Source organism: Cinclus cinclus, chromosome 9, assembly GCF_963662255.1.
Source record: "Cinclus cinclus chromosome 9, bCinCin1.1, whole genome shotgun sequence".
NCBI classification, from domain to species: Eukaryota; Metazoa; Chordata; class Aves; order Passeriformes; family Cinclidae; genus Cinclus; species Cinclus cinclus.
The window spans coordinates 23,085,269-23,100,394 of NC_085054.1; the positions used below are offsets into that span (position 1 = coordinate 23,085,269).

Below are 15,126 nucleotides of genomic sequence, written 5' to 3' on the forward strand. Positions count from 1 at the left end.
AAGCTTGTTCATCCATTTCAGAGTGCAGACTTCAGTAGTATTTGTGTCATCACAGCATGGTTTCATCTACTTAAATCTGAATTCCTGTTCTTTGTATCTGTGGGTTTTTTTAATCCTTTTCTGTAGTTATTATATTTGAGATTCAGTGAAGTCACAGGTCAGCATAATTCCAAACTTTTATTGAATTAAGTTTGATTGCTGATCTTTTGTGTAATTTAGAATGTCCCTCTCATTTATTAGGAATTCAGAGCAAACTAGCAACTAAAGACAGCATCTTGCTTTCATCAGAATAGTTATGCTGCAGCCCTTGAACAAGGAAAGCAAAATGCTCTTCTGCAGGAGCTGAGTGTCAAACCTACAGGTCACTGCTGAAAACCAGAATCAGTAGGCAGATCAGAAGCTGTGTGAGAGCATCTGTGTTAGTTTTCCTCTTGGTTTTGTCTGCTTTAAGGGAAGGGAATCTTTAAATTAAAATTATATAAGTGACCTATGGGACAAAGGATGGAACAAACTTTTGACAATATAGGTAAAAAGAGTAGGTCCAAGAGGATTAAACCTACCTTTTTTTCCCCCCACAATTTGAAGGAATCGTTTTATTCTCAGAATGTTTATGTTAGTACAGGATTCTGTAGGCACTGTTCTGATTATGAGCCACCAACCTGATGTTCTGGCTGAGCATTCGTTGTATAATAGAATCTAACTATGTCTGTTACCTGGTTTTCCCCTGATAACCCTGGAAAAAACTACCTGGCATAAATAAACTTTTAAAGTTATCCTTTTCCTACATTTTGCAAACAGCTGGATGGTTATTTATCCCTGGAGTCGTGTTCCGTTTCCTACCCCCTTTGGAAAAGCCATCTCCTCTCTGGGCTGTGTCAGTGGACCCTGGAGCAGAGCTGTGTCTTTGGTGTGCTGCCCCAGCTGCCCAGGGCCAGCCCCCAGCTGAGGGACTGCATCCCAAATCCTCATGGCAGGGGCTGTGGGGATCGCTTAACCGAGACCTAATTCTGCTTAAGTGAGCAAGACAACAAATTGTCTTTTTATTATTATTATTATTATTATTATTATTATTGTTCTGCATGTCTTAATGCTGATATAGAGCTATGGACACAAAAATAGAATACCAAAATAGGTGAATTAATACAGTTATTCAGTGTAGGTGGGGCATGTGTTTTTGCTAAGGCAGAGGTGAGAAGCTTCAGTCCTCTGAAGAATGAATGAATTCAGGGGTAGGTGGGAATATTACTGGTTTAAAATTAACAAAAGCTCAGTGATTTGCAGTACACGTAGACAGCAAATGCAGAAGTCGTGATTAGATGAGTGAAGCATAAATGCATGTTTGTCATGATCTTTTTTTGTTATTACAGTTCATCTGTAGGATATTTGCAGCCTCCTGGATCAGAGCAGATACAGTTTCCTAGAACATCATCACCATGCAACTCACAGCAGCTTCAAGGACAGCAGTGTGCAGGTTGGGAGAACAAAGTTTTCATTGATAAACTTAAAAAATGTCTAGCTATTATTATGCTGGGTGTTTGGATATTTGCTGTTAAGGGTTTGATTTAGTATTAACTGCTGTATTCTATTTCCTCATTTGTTCCATTTTTGAATTTATTTTCCATTTATAACCCCGAGGCAGATCAACTTGAAATCTCAATTTTTTTTTATCATTGAAGTATCTCAAGTTACTTCCTTAAAATCCAGTGTCATACATCACAATGCCTTGCATATGTACTGGTGGGTCAAGACAGACATGGGAACCATACATTGGCAGCAGAATCAATTCCATCCTTTCCTGAATAGCCAGATGGGTCTAAAAAGTTTGAGATTTGAGTTTCTGTTTGATAGAAAGATCTACCTCACTTTTTCTGCTTTTGGAAGCAGCATATTTGGCTCTTCTACTCAAGAACCATTCTAGATTTCAGTTAAGAGTGGGAGCAGTGATTTTCTTAAGAGGTCTTGAGAAGAGTTTGAAAACTGAGCATTGTGGGGTAGCTTTTTGACCTGCTGGAAAGCTGAAAGTACTGCAAAGCTGTGTGGGGTGTTTTGTTTTTATGGCAGCCTTATTTACTGCTTTTACTTCCATAGTTTATAGCAACCATTCAAGTCAGAAGCCATCACCTCCTACATTATTGCCACCTTCATCCAAGTCAAAGCCACAGCAGGCTGCTTCCATTGTGCACTACAGCATAGTGTCTCCACCCTCATCATGTAAAAGTTCACCCACTGGTCTTTCCATCATGCAGCCAAAAAAAGGTATATTTTATTGGGATTTTCATCTAAGCCATTCTGTCTAGAACCTGCTGTAAATTTTCAGATTGGTTTCATGGCTAACTGCTAGAACAATTGAAACTTGAGTGCCATCTCTAATTTTTTTTTTATTTTTTTTTTCACCTGTATTGCTATGTATCTTTTAAAATGATAACTTGTAATTTAAGTGAAACAGTGGCTGCCTGGGGGTGGCCTGGAAGCCATCCTCAGCAGGTAAATGTTACTCAGCAGAAACATTTAAGTCAATTTTAGAAGGTTTTGATCTACAAAATACTTTGTAATTTTAAGATGTGTAAACAAAAGCCTCAACCTGTTTGAAATCAGTGTTGACATAGATCTTGTCAATCCATGAAACATTTATAAATGTCAATATCCAAACATTTTAAACTCTGAAGGTCCAACTATAAAATTGATGGCCTGGTCAGGAAAATGAGAGCACTAGGGTTAGCCACGGAACAAGAGATTACAGAACACTCCTGTAACCACAGTGGCACTGTCTTTAGTTACTGTTAGAGAATTTGATCCATTAGAGGCTTGGTTGGTAAAAAAAGGGATAATCTCAACTTCTGCCATCTCAGTATTTTGCAAGCAAGCACTAGATTAAACAACCCTAGATCAATGACCTAGATTCTGCTACAGGTGTAGTGTTTCTTACAAACATTTATCTTTAAGGTATTTTTTGAACCTGTTTATTAGTAAATAGATAACATGCAGTTACGTGGCAAGATAAATGAATTAGCAGTTCATGGGCAGGTTTGGTTTGGTTTCTGTTTTGCTTCAAGTCTGGCTTTAATTGTGGAAGATTGTAATTTCAGAATGTCTAAAGTGGGCCTTGCACTAGTTTGTTTTTCTGCCTTCCTATCCTGGAAGTGCTGGTTTTGTGCAGTTTTGATGGCCTGGTTCAGACCTGTAAACTGGGTTTTAAGGAAGTGAATTTCAGGAAGGAGGAAGCCCTCTTTGGGGGAGCAAATTCTGGGGAATAAATCAAAACTTGTGATTTTCAGTAAGTGAAGACATTGAGATGCTGAATGAAGGACCTTGAGCTAGGGCCAATGAGCAGGTCCACAGAAAATCAGCAGAGTTGTGTTACAGGGGACCAGACTGTAAATAAAGCTGGGGCGGCTTTGGAGGATTTCTGGGTATCCCTTCTTATGGGATTTGACAGGTCATAAAGTGTCTGCAAACTGACTTATGCACTGTATGGCACTTCACTGTGTCAGGATACTTTGTTTATTTTCATTTCCTGAAATGCTGGGGAACTAGAAGCAAAAGAAAAAACATGATTCTCTGAACGTATACAATTTTCTTTTGCAGTTTAAATTGCATTTTAGATTGGCACTCTTTTAGAGATGGTGGTGTAGATGTTTCTGGAAGGAAAACATGTTTTTGTTGGGTGTTCTCACAGAACAGAGATAAGTCAAAAAGAGTATGGTAGAGTGTTGCAAAGTGAAATTCTGTATATAAACCACCAAGATGTAAATTATTATAAAACATATAAATATATGCATATAATATTAAAATGAAACCCATTTTTGCGTGTTAGATGTAGTGTATAAATAGGTGTGTGTTATATCTCAGGTTTACATATAGGGACTAGATAAGTTTATGGCTTTACAGTGGAAAACTGTTGTGTTGTACATTATTTGGATTATGTAGCAGTCGTAAACAGAGTTGTATTTTATTCTGCTGTGCAACAAAACAGAAATATTCACAATGTGGCTCTTGCAGGGATGCCTTAATTTATATCCTCTGCTAAAGCTGGCCAGATACGTGATGTTTTGATTGCAATCTGTAACACCTGGGTAAAACTTCTTGACATTAAAAAGAAAGTATAGACGTGAAAATATTATTAATTCAGTTACCCATGTAATAAATATTTCCAAATACAATTTACAAAAGCTAATGTAGTTTTAATGTTATGCATTTCTTATTCTATGTTGTTTGGTTTGATTTTTTAATAAGTCTCTTTCTTTATGTGGAGCCCAGGGGTTGTGAAAACAATAGCCCATTATCAAAAAAACCACCAGATGAGTGCATTTTATAGTCTGTGTCTTGATGCTGTGACGTGGCAGTAAATTGAGAAGACTGCAGAATCCTGCTTTAAAGATGGATGATTAAATGATGTTTAAACTGTGTTTTAATCGTGTTTTCTGAGAAATGCTCTAAACAGTGGGTAGAGCAGAGAAGGAAATTGCAAACAACCATTTACAAATAAAAAGGGCACTATATAAATTACCTGGGGCAAGGGCAGAGGTGGTTTGTCTCTTGGGCAGCCTCTCCTTACAGTTCCTGGTGTGAAACCTTGGTGCTGGATGTTTAGGTGCTCTCCCTGGAGTTCCTTTGGCTGCCCAGGTGGGACAGGGTATGGGTATCAATTTGCAGTGTCTGCCCAGAAAAGCATTCCTAGGGAGAACTTGTAAGTGAGGGTAAGCTTGCCTAGACTCGAGGCTGATCCCAGGTCTCTGATACATGCCATCCTATCAGAGAAAACATTCTGAGTCTGCATTGCTGCACATCATCTGAAACTAACTAGGAAAATTCTATTTTTAAATGAAGCATGTTTTTGCTTAATACCCCGTTCTGCAATACAGTGTTGTGATAGAAACTGCAGTGAATATTGAATACTGTCAGTTACTAATAAGCAGAGCAATTTCTTTCAAAAACATTCCCAGCAATGAGTTTCAGTGGCTCCACTGTGTCTTGTTACGGGAAGCCCTCTCTAAGTAAACTATTGCAGGTTTAGCCGATAGTGGAAATGTATCGTACAGAAGACAGTGCTCCAGCTTTCTCGGATCAGCAGCTCCTTTAGCGGAGCACGTTCCGCGTGTTTTCCCGCGGGCTGTGCTGACGGTGCCCTGTGGCTCCTTGCGTTGCAGCCGTGGCGCCGCCGCCCGCCGGGGGGGTGGTGATGATGCAGCTCAACGTGCCCGGCAGCGCCGCGCCGCGGAACCCGTCACCGCCGCAGAGGAAACCCGGCAAGTACTACTGTGATCACCCCCGCGGACACAAGGCCACGGAACTCAGCACTTTAGACGGTGCTGCACAGGTACGAGGTGCTGGTCTGCTTCTCCAGGATGGCTTAAAATATCCACAAATTCTGTCTTTTTTCAAAAGTTCTTTTTGGGCAATAAAAATCTTGCTCTGATCATACGTAATAGAGGTACTTTAAATTCATTTAAATCTTTGAAGGCTGTGGGTGCTGTTCAGCTTGTTCAAGTAGTACTTTTTGAAACACTAAGGTGTTGTTTATTCCAGCTGCAGCATAGTCCTCAACTGGGCAGCCCTGTCACCTCACCGGCCCAATCACCAGCACCAGCCCAGCTGTCAAACATGAAGAACATCCGTCCCGCGCTCACACCTCTTTCTATCGTGTCCCAGTTTTCTAGACCTTTTGTCCCTGGACAAGGTATATTTTTAGTTAACTACAATGTGTGTGTGAATTCTATTTGAATGTTTTAAAATACAAGTTATATGAGGATTTTGTGATGAGTTGTGGCTCACTTTAGTAGCATTGCTGTTGAAGCAGAATCATCAAAATTATTCACTCAAACATCATTTAAAATTTCACCTTATCGCTCTCCACTGATACTGTCCCCCATATCTTCAAAGGCTTTTCATCTCCTCATTAATGTGTTTCTCTAGCACACTGACTTTCTCATATTGTAAAACTTACCATTTCAGTATTAAAAATATGAATAAAATGTTTGCTAGAATTTAGCTTCAAGTCTTAACCATATATCATTAGTTGATAATGGGCTGAACTGCACCACTGCCTACGCATGTATTCTTTGTTCCTCTGTAGAACAACAAGCATGATGAGATGGAGCCTCTAGCCAGGACTGTACCTCAGTATTTCAGATAGGACCCACCCAAGGACACAAGAAATTCCTTGTAGAATAATTTTAATCCTCTGCTACCATGTCAACAGCAAAACAGAAAACAGGGAGTTTTCACTGAGATGGGATAGTTGATACTGTTTAAAATACAGTGATATAAACCCTTTTTGTCAGTGAGCAAAAGTATCCTGGTAAAATTCCCAAACTCAAAATTAATAGGTCCATTTTACAGAAAGATTTACTTTAAAGCAAAACTTACAAAAAATTTGAGTATAATCCTTAAATACCAGAAAGTTTGTACCTTTTCACCTTGGGATCAGGATGTGGCTGACACTGATGGAGTCAGGGCAGCTCTGAGTTTGTTAGCCCAGCCAGACACTGAGCTTTGTGCACCGCGGTTCTGCTTTCTCTTCTGTGTAACATAGTGTGAGAGGGACTTGGAGGAAGATTTCCTGTAACAGAAAAACCCTTCTAATTACCTTTCTCTTTAAGGAGATGCCAGATACCCATTGCTTGGCCAACCCCTGCAATACAATCCATCTTTATTACGTGGACAAGTAACAAGCCAACAGGTATTAAGAGAACAATCTCATGGGAACAAGGAAAAAAAAATTTCAGAACTACCATTACAACCACCTTGAATAGGGGAAGGTGTTATTGCACTTGGAGAGTAACTGAGTGGAAGGTGCTTGCTTTGCAATAAGTTTTATTCTCTGTCAATACTCCCCATTATTCTTGTTTGTTGTATTAAAAAAGGGAGAAACATTTATCTGAACTTTGGCTTCTTGGCACAGTGTAAATGATGGATTTTTTTTTTTTAAGCAATTCACTAGCTAATTCAAAAATCTAAAGCGGAACCTTTGCTAGAACTATTTTATTCATGTAACCATTTCTAAAAAAAAATACATGCGGTAATTTCTAAACAAATAGTTCCTTATAAGAAAAATAAGCCCAAAATATTGGTGTTAGCAAAGCTGAAAAGTCTTTCTATTTAGTTTTTGGGGCACACAAATCACTGTCTCTACCTTGCTCAGTTCTACCCAATTCCAGCGACAGCTAGAGGATGTGGTGACTGGGGCAGAGGGATGTTCTTCCAAGATGATTTAAGATAATTTTTTTCCCCCCTATCATTGCCTCCCTTTCTTCTATAGAGAAGAATTGAATGTGCTTGACTGTAGGATTATCAATCTCAATAACTAAAATTGGATGTGAAAATCTTCTCTGTCCCATGGTAGTGCAGGTTATTTTCCAGACATTCCTCTGCACTGCTTTTCATTGAGCTGACTAGAAATTTTAAGATACTGATGGATTGTCATTAAAGTACACCCTTTATGTCAATCTTGCCAGTGTCAGCCTGGAAACAGACATGGAAACAGGGGAAAGAAACCAGCAAAGAAGGCTGCTTCAGCAGATCTTGGTGCAGGAGAACCAGGTATAGAATTGCTGACTGACACAGTCCTCCAGAAAAATGAATTATGGTGATGGGCTGGGAACGTACAAGAAAAGGTGAGAAGGGCCAAAGTGAAGAGTAAGTGAACAGAAATGGACATGGCAAACATGGGAAATGTAAGGATGGAGAGGAAGACATGGAGAGAGGGGGAGAGGAAAGTTAAAAGGGAAGAGTGTAGTTTTGAAGGCTAGAAAAAAGACCAGAGAAGCTCAGGATTGGAGAGTACTTAAAGAAAGAGCAAGTATATCAGTTTACTGGACCTAAGTTCTATGATATTATTACATTAAGTACTAATTATACACACCCCTGCTTCCTTTTACTGGCTTAACAAGTTAAAACAGACATAAGCCACAAATTAGTTTGTACTTTTTGTTTTTTTAGTTTTTCCCATTCTAATATGTATAAGCACACGGATGTGGGAGACATACTAGGCCATCTACAGATTAGCTCATTGGAATTGGTATAGATGTCATCCAAATAAAATCTGATGGCATCTATCTTAATGCCTTTACTGGAAAGAATTTTTGTTACCTACTGTCAGCTCTTCACAGAAGGTTAGCGATAAACCAGTTTTTTCTAACAATTTAGTGGAATTTTCTTTTTGAGATAAGACAGACCGGTTTTTTTGGCCTGGTGATGTGTGAAGTGTTAGCAGGCAAGGTCAGTAAGATGCTATAGTGAGTTCTGAAAACTGCTGCTAAATGAGTTGTTGATTATTTTATATTTCCCCCCCTTTATTCTGAGGACTCTCTTTGCATTCCCAGCTTTTATTTGCACACTTGCACAAGTAAGCAATTTGTATTTGTAAGCAGTGCTAAATGTGAGACCAGAATACCAGGAAAGCAAAGCCTGTGGATCTGGTATCAGCCAACTGGAGATAGAGTATGAAATAAGTCATTTTTCATTTAGGGTGTTCTATCATTAGGTGCATTAACCAATTCAGATTCATTGTTTGTGTTCTTTCAGTCGTGGGGAAAGTTCTAGAAATTACTGAGCTGCCAGAAGGCATAACTCGTACGGAAGCAGAGAAACTCTTTGGAGAACTGTTGAAAGTGGGTGCCAAGATCCGGTGGCTGAGGGATTCCCAGCGCCTGCAGGCGCAGCAGCAGCAGCGGCGGTTCTGCGGGGACGGCAGCGGGGGCACGGAGCCCTCCCGCGCCGGGGACTTGGCCTCCACCTACACGGTCCTGGCCACCTTCCCCAGCATGGCGGCCGCGCAGAGCGCGCTCAAGAGACAGAGCAGTACCTCGGTGAGCAAGTTCCGCCTGAGAACCAGCAGGAAGCACTACGACCTGCACGTCCTGGAGAGGGCCAGCTCTCAGTAGCAGTTACGCCGCTGCACGCTCGGCCTTTACTACTTCCGTGTCCTCCCTCCTCGATTGGTTTGATGTCATGGGGTTTCTGTTCTCTTCAGAGAGACTCCTGGGATGTTTTGTCACATGACATTTGCCATTGAAGAATAAGTAACCCAGTGAATCCAGCAAGATGAAGAAAAAAATTTACGGAGTTAATCCCAGACAATAGCAAGGAGTGATCTTTGCGACAGGCAGCTTTCCGTAAGGAATGCTGCTGAAATGCCCCTACTTTTATAGTAGTTTTGTTTTATATTTTTGAAATCTTGTATCAGATCCAAAGTTCTATTGTACAGCAGATGTTCATAAAAATCCATATGCAGATTTGTATTTTATAATCCCTTTTCACAGCCAGCACACAGCTGTCCATTCCAAGGCAGGAACCTGAGGATTGGTGGAGAGGAAAAGAGAACCATTCTCAAGGAATTATATTCATTTTCTAGCAAACTACCCAAGATCTTCAAATTAACCTGTTCTTTGTCCCTTGTGTGGTTTTTTTCCCTTTCTTTTCCTTTTTCCTTTTTTTCATTTTTTCTTCTTTTTCTGGTTGTTTTTTGTTTCTTTTTATTTGGTTGTTTTTTTTAAGGAAAAAAAAATCATTCTAGTAACTAACTCCTTAGGTGGTACTTCTCTTTTTGCAATACATTCAAACAATGTCAAAAGAAATTACAAGTTTGTACCCTTAAAGAATTTGCTTCTGATCCAGCAAGTTTAATAATTACTAGGAGGGGACTATGAATAGGTTACAAAGAATGTTCACTGAATCACATTTTAATATTTCTTTTTAACAAAAGTGTGAAGAAACTTTATGTATCTTCATGCAAGTGACAAAATGTTTGCACTTTAATTGTGTTCCCACCAGTATGGGTCTCTTTCTCTTCCTTTTCACGCTAAGATAATTGTGTTTGATAAGTGCTGGAAACCTTTTTAATGGTTTAAGTTTTCATCATTTGCAGATGCTCACTGGACATTAAAGATTCATTGCACATAAATGAAACAAAACTTTTTCAACTTGTGTAATTTGCAAGTCTGTACAATGTGTGCTGATGCAAGCCTTTTTCAGTTCAAAAGAATAAATGTTTACAAACACAAACTTTTTCAGTGCACTTGTTTAAGCTTCTAGGAGTCTTCTGAAACCTGGATGAACTCATGTTAATGACTGGGATCCTTTCAAATGTGAGAAAAGAACTTAAAGCCACAAATATCAGAACCTCTTAAAAAATGACCTGCTGTTCCTCCTCTGGTATTTGTTATCCAGCCCTTCATAATATTTCAATGTTTCTCTGTATAAGTAAAAAAGAGAAATTAACCAGATGCTCTAAGGGGGACTGCTCCTGATTTTTTATTTTTAGCTCAGGAACTGATTTGCTGTGTAGACAAGCAACAAATTGATGACTTCATAAGGTTATAATTTTGTCCATCTGTGACTTCTGAAAGAGGAAACTCAAGGTAAACTTTGTGTTTAAAACCATTTTAAAGGGGGCGCAAAGGTGAAGAATTAAGGTGCTTAAACCAGCATTAATTTTCATTGTTTATGCAATTTATACTATCCCTGAACACCCAGTGATGAAGCACTTGGAGGAAAACTTAAAGATCTGACCTGTCTGCGAATAAATGTGGCCCAAGAAATTAGTTTCACGCGACTTGACTCTGTGGACTGCTGTAGCAACACGTGTTTACTGAAGGTAAACTTAGATGCTCCCCTAAAACAAAGAGGAGGCTGTGTCCAGCTTCAAGTCCCCAGATAAAAGACAAATCTACTCATTCTAGTCTGCTTTTCTAAAAGGATGGTACTTGCCATTCATGTTGTGCTTGACTGAGGATGTATTTCTTGCTGCTCCTTGGGCTGGACTTTACTGCAGCCAAGCCCAAAGTTGGTAGAAGCCCCAGTTTATCAATTACTCCTCCCCTGAACAGCACAGACAACATGACTGCTGCCTGCATTCTGCCACTGCCTCTTGCTGATTCCCACGCTAGTTGAGGATTATGGTTTAATCCTGTACAAGTAGCTAAGAGATTAAAGGGCTGTGGGGACAGGTGTCTCAGCCCAGCAAGGCAGCTGCCTCCCATAGTTATCCCATTCCACAACAAGATTCTTCCAAGATGTAGAAGGGCAGGCAGTAGCTGAGAGCTTCCATCTATTCAGAATGACCCCAGCACTAAATTCATCAAACCACCATCAAATCACTAATTGTATCAAATCAAACTCTTTCCAAAGGATGTTGCAGGGCTTGCTGCATTTCATAAACTGTCCTCGTAATAGACAGAGAAGAAATAGGTGATGTGAGGTATAAGCTCAAACAACAGGAAGGGAGGGATACACTGGTTAGGAACAAAGCACAGAAAATATTTCATTTTTATCATGAAGTTGTAAACTTGAACTTGTAGGCAAGTTGCCCTAGAAGAAAAAATTAAAACATAAAATAAGCCAGTTGTATTCTAATCCAGAAACTGATGCTTTCCAGTTACTACAGCTCTGCCATCCTTTCTGAGTATGTTTTCTTCTGTGCTAAACGGGGACAGGTTAATTGTTTTATCTGGATGTGCTGATGAACCACACAGGTACAATTCACAGGACTTAACCATGTCTACACTGGGCAAAATACTGAAATATTTCCACCTTCACAGGTGTGTTTATTCCTGGGTTTGTGCTATTTCATACTTTAGGAAGCAAGCAGGATGCAAACTCATCTAACCAAGACAGTTTATCCCTTCCTGGCCTTTATACCCTTCTGCCCCTTTTGGTTCCTTAAACCACAGAAGCCCAGGCACTTTGTGCAAAACTCCTGGAACTGCATTTGTTCCATGGATTTGGATCATGGTCTAGAAAGCCAATAAAAGCACTTTATGCATGAAACAGATGCATGTAAAATGCATTCTTATGTTCTCAACAAATCTTTTAGTACTCCAGTGTATTTGAGCTCTCATTTACCATTAAAGCTATTTTTAAAGCAAGTAGTGGCAAAAGGAATTAAGTGGGGACTTCCACTGCAGCAATATAAAAGGTTTTGTTTTAATGAGAGCATGTCTTAATGGCTAGAACTAAGGAAAAGCACTGAAAGAATGAGCAGAAAAGCTGAATAAAAGTGGACATTACCTATTTTACCAAAGGCTACTATTTCTAGATTTTAATTTTTAATTAAAACATATTGTAAAATTCCTCCCTGAACTGTGAACACTTCATAAAATTTCTGATATTATAGTCAGAACGATAATTAAAACTTAAGAAAATAAACTTAAGGCCCGTACTTTGAGGACTCACCAAACCACATGGGCCTGATGCTGGAATTGGGTGGATCATTGTAGCACACCCTACAACATCCTTGCAGCCTGCATGTGCCTGCCAGGCTGGGGCTGGTGTGTTTTGGTAAGGCAGGGTTGGGTGGGAACAAGCATCCTGCATCTTCCCTGACATTCCTCCCTGCACAAACGTGACCTGTTCTAAGATGAAATATTTTGTTTTCACTCACACACGCTTAGAAAAATCCCATGAAAAGGAGCAGAGTGTGAAGAAAGAAAACCCTGTGCTGTGGTGTACAGACTGTAGTGCTTGGGAGTCTCCAGCTGCAACCACCCCTAACCCTTTTGTAGGACTTGTGATGTTTCATGATCCTGCTGGTACAGGCCAGCTGTTTGCAGATGGAGTTTTATCAAAGCACCAGAACTGTGTAGCTCAATGACTCCAATGAGGTACTTGGGTACACAATATGCCTTTCAGGGAGAAAGGAGAACTTTTTACCTATTTCCTATCTTTTTGCAAGCCAACTCCCTCTCAAGGTAGAATGAATAGTTACATTCTCATCCTATGACACTCATGTGTGCCTTAAAACTTCACACTTGACTTGTTTGCTGTTTTGAGTTAACCTTGTACTAGGTTGGATGCCTGAAAAGGAGTCAAAATTACAACTTCCTTTCTATAAATACTATTTAGCTCCATGTTATATTTTTTCCACATAAAATTGGTGCAGGCTTCAAGTTCCTGTATTTAGCCCTGAAGCAAAGAATGTTTAGATGAAGCTTTGGAGAAAACTGACCAAAACACTTTTAAGTTACAGGTCATGAAAAATTATTGTACCTGGAATTCTTACATATTTCTAACTATGAAAGGATTTATTTCAATCCCTTTAATGTTTCTACAACTTGGTTTTCATGAAGGTTGATGCACTGCCTCTTTTCAATTCCTATTCCTATTAGCATTTGAAATGTTTTGGGTATTTTGGCTATTGATGTCAGTAAGTATAAAATTAAAGTGCACAATGTTAATGTGACATAATTTTGGAAGATTCATTTCTTGGGCGCAGACCAGAACCCTTAAAAGGGCCTGATTTCCAGAACATTCTGAAAATTAAGTCCCTGTAAGTTATCTTATTCTGGAACCTAAGACCAAAGTCACCATTCACATCCAAAACCTTCAGTGTAAATTAAGTTGCCTCTTGGATTACTTGAAAATGTGTGCAATGATGTTCTTACCATGATGTGTATGAGCCTCCTCTTACTTCAGTGTCTGCCTTGTGTCCTTAGACTCATGGGGCCTGGGTTTGGCCCCGACTCAGTTCAGCAGCCCTCACTGCAAGGTTTATTTTTTATCCTGCTTGCACCTACTTGATGTTTTGCTTTATTTGTGAAAATTTGTCAGGTTGAAAGTGGATCTTGCTGAAGACATGATTAAGCATTAAGATTTGGTCCAGGACACAAATACTTTAGTGTTTGCTGCTATTTTTTCATTTTTCAGTCTCACTGGTAAAGATCTTGCACTGAGTCATTATATGGGATGCATGCAGCTGTAATGGACTGTGCCTGCACTTGGGAAGAGAAACCAGAATGTCAGATGAGCCTGGTGCTGTAAACCAAAGAGCTGTAGAGGACAACCTGCGTGTCGCTGGCAGTTGTATGCTTTTCAAACTGGAACAAGTTATGAAAATAAACTGTGTTGCTGTGGATAATGCTTAACAGTGAGGTTTATTCTTAATTCAGCTCCCGTGTCCCAGTTAAGTGGGAATCTGAATTAGCTGGGGATTGATGATGATCCACAGTGCTGGCAGCAGTGGAATGTTTCAGCCACAGGTGAGCAGAGGTGGAAGGCATGCTCAACACTGGCTGGGGAATGCACTGACTTCAACACCAAGGGATCTGTAACACCTCATCTCCCAAAATTACTTGACAGTTTAAAGAGAATATTTACAAGTAATATTGCACATCGTACTTGAATTACAGCGGCCTCAGTTTGAACTTGAGAGGGACACGCTGGCATTCTGCTTTTTTCTAATATCCTAACTTCTGCCCTAGTCGTAGGGTTAATTAGCTTTGCCCTTCTTTGGTTTTCCAATGTAGTTACAAAGAAACATCATTATTAAGGGTGCTCTGATAATCTGGCACTGATTTATACAATCTGAGAAATACACCAGAGCTTGACTCCACAGTTGCTCAAATTTGTTGACTTTTTACTTGGCTTGAACTGGTAACTTTGATTTGTTAATTAACTGTTGATTTAGGGTGAAGCTACAGTGCAATTTAAAATAGAAATTCCCTAATAAAGATACTTTCCATTTTAATCCAGATGGAAGTGTCGTGGTTTTGGGGGAGGAAAAATTATTTTCTTAGAATGCAAATTACTTTGCTTTCCTTGCCAACAACTGAAAACACACAAGACATCCCACTTCAAAGAACTGAATACCAGATAATGCTCCAGATGTCCAACTGTTTTTTCTCATTTCTCAATAAAACACTGTATTTACATATAGGTAGTTGCCTTTCCTTTTCCCAGGCCTACAAAACTACAGACCTCTGTTGTTTCCAGACACATCTGTGCTAAAGGGTCTCCAGAGAGGGAGACTCCACACCCTCCCTGCTCCAGGGCTCTGCCACCTTCAATGTAAAGAAGTTCTTCCTCATGCTGAGGTGAAATTTCTTGTACTTTGGTCTAGGCCCATTGCTCCTCATCTTGTCACAGGCCACAACTGAAAAGAGTCTGGCACCACCCTCTTGGTACCTCTGAGGTACTTATATTGTATTTGAGGTATTTATTCTGCATTACAGAATCAGAGAGTCATCTGGTTTAGAAAAGGCCTCTGAGATCACTGAATTCAAACTGACGAAACACCACATCAACCAGACCATGGCACTGAGTGCCAGAGACAGTTTTTCTTTAAAGACCGAGAGGAATGGTGACTCCACCACCTCCCTGAGCAGCCTGTACCAATGTCTAGCCATCCCTTGT

General features: G+C 39.8%; 1 protein-coding gene across 2 annotated transcripts in view; it reads left to right on the top strand.

The window, feature by feature from the left end:
• R3HDM1 (R3H domain containing 1) overlaps window positions 1–9,960 on the top strand; it is a 49,792-nt gene extending 39,832 nt beyond the window's left edge. For both annotated transcript variants that reach the window (XM_062498092.1, XM_062498091.1), the window contains 7 exons: window positions 1,368–1,471; window positions 3,329–3,337; window positions 5,154–5,317; window positions 5,533–5,677; window positions 6,600–6,679; window positions 7,455–7,539; window positions 8,524–9,960. In XM_062498092.1, coding sequence (XP_062354076.1) covers window positions 1,368–1,471; window positions 3,329–3,337; window positions 5,154–5,317; window positions 5,533–5,677; window positions 6,600–6,679; window positions 7,455–7,539; window positions 8,524–8,882 — 946 coding nt within the window. In that variant the 3' untranslated portion in view covers window positions 8,883–9,960. The remainder of the gene's footprint in view (window positions 1–1,367; window positions 1,472–3,328; window positions 3,338–5,153; window positions 5,318–5,532; window positions 5,678–6,599; window positions 6,680–7,454; window positions 7,540–8,523) is intronic.
• The last annotated feature ends 5,166 nt before the right edge of the window (window positions 9,961–15,126 follow it).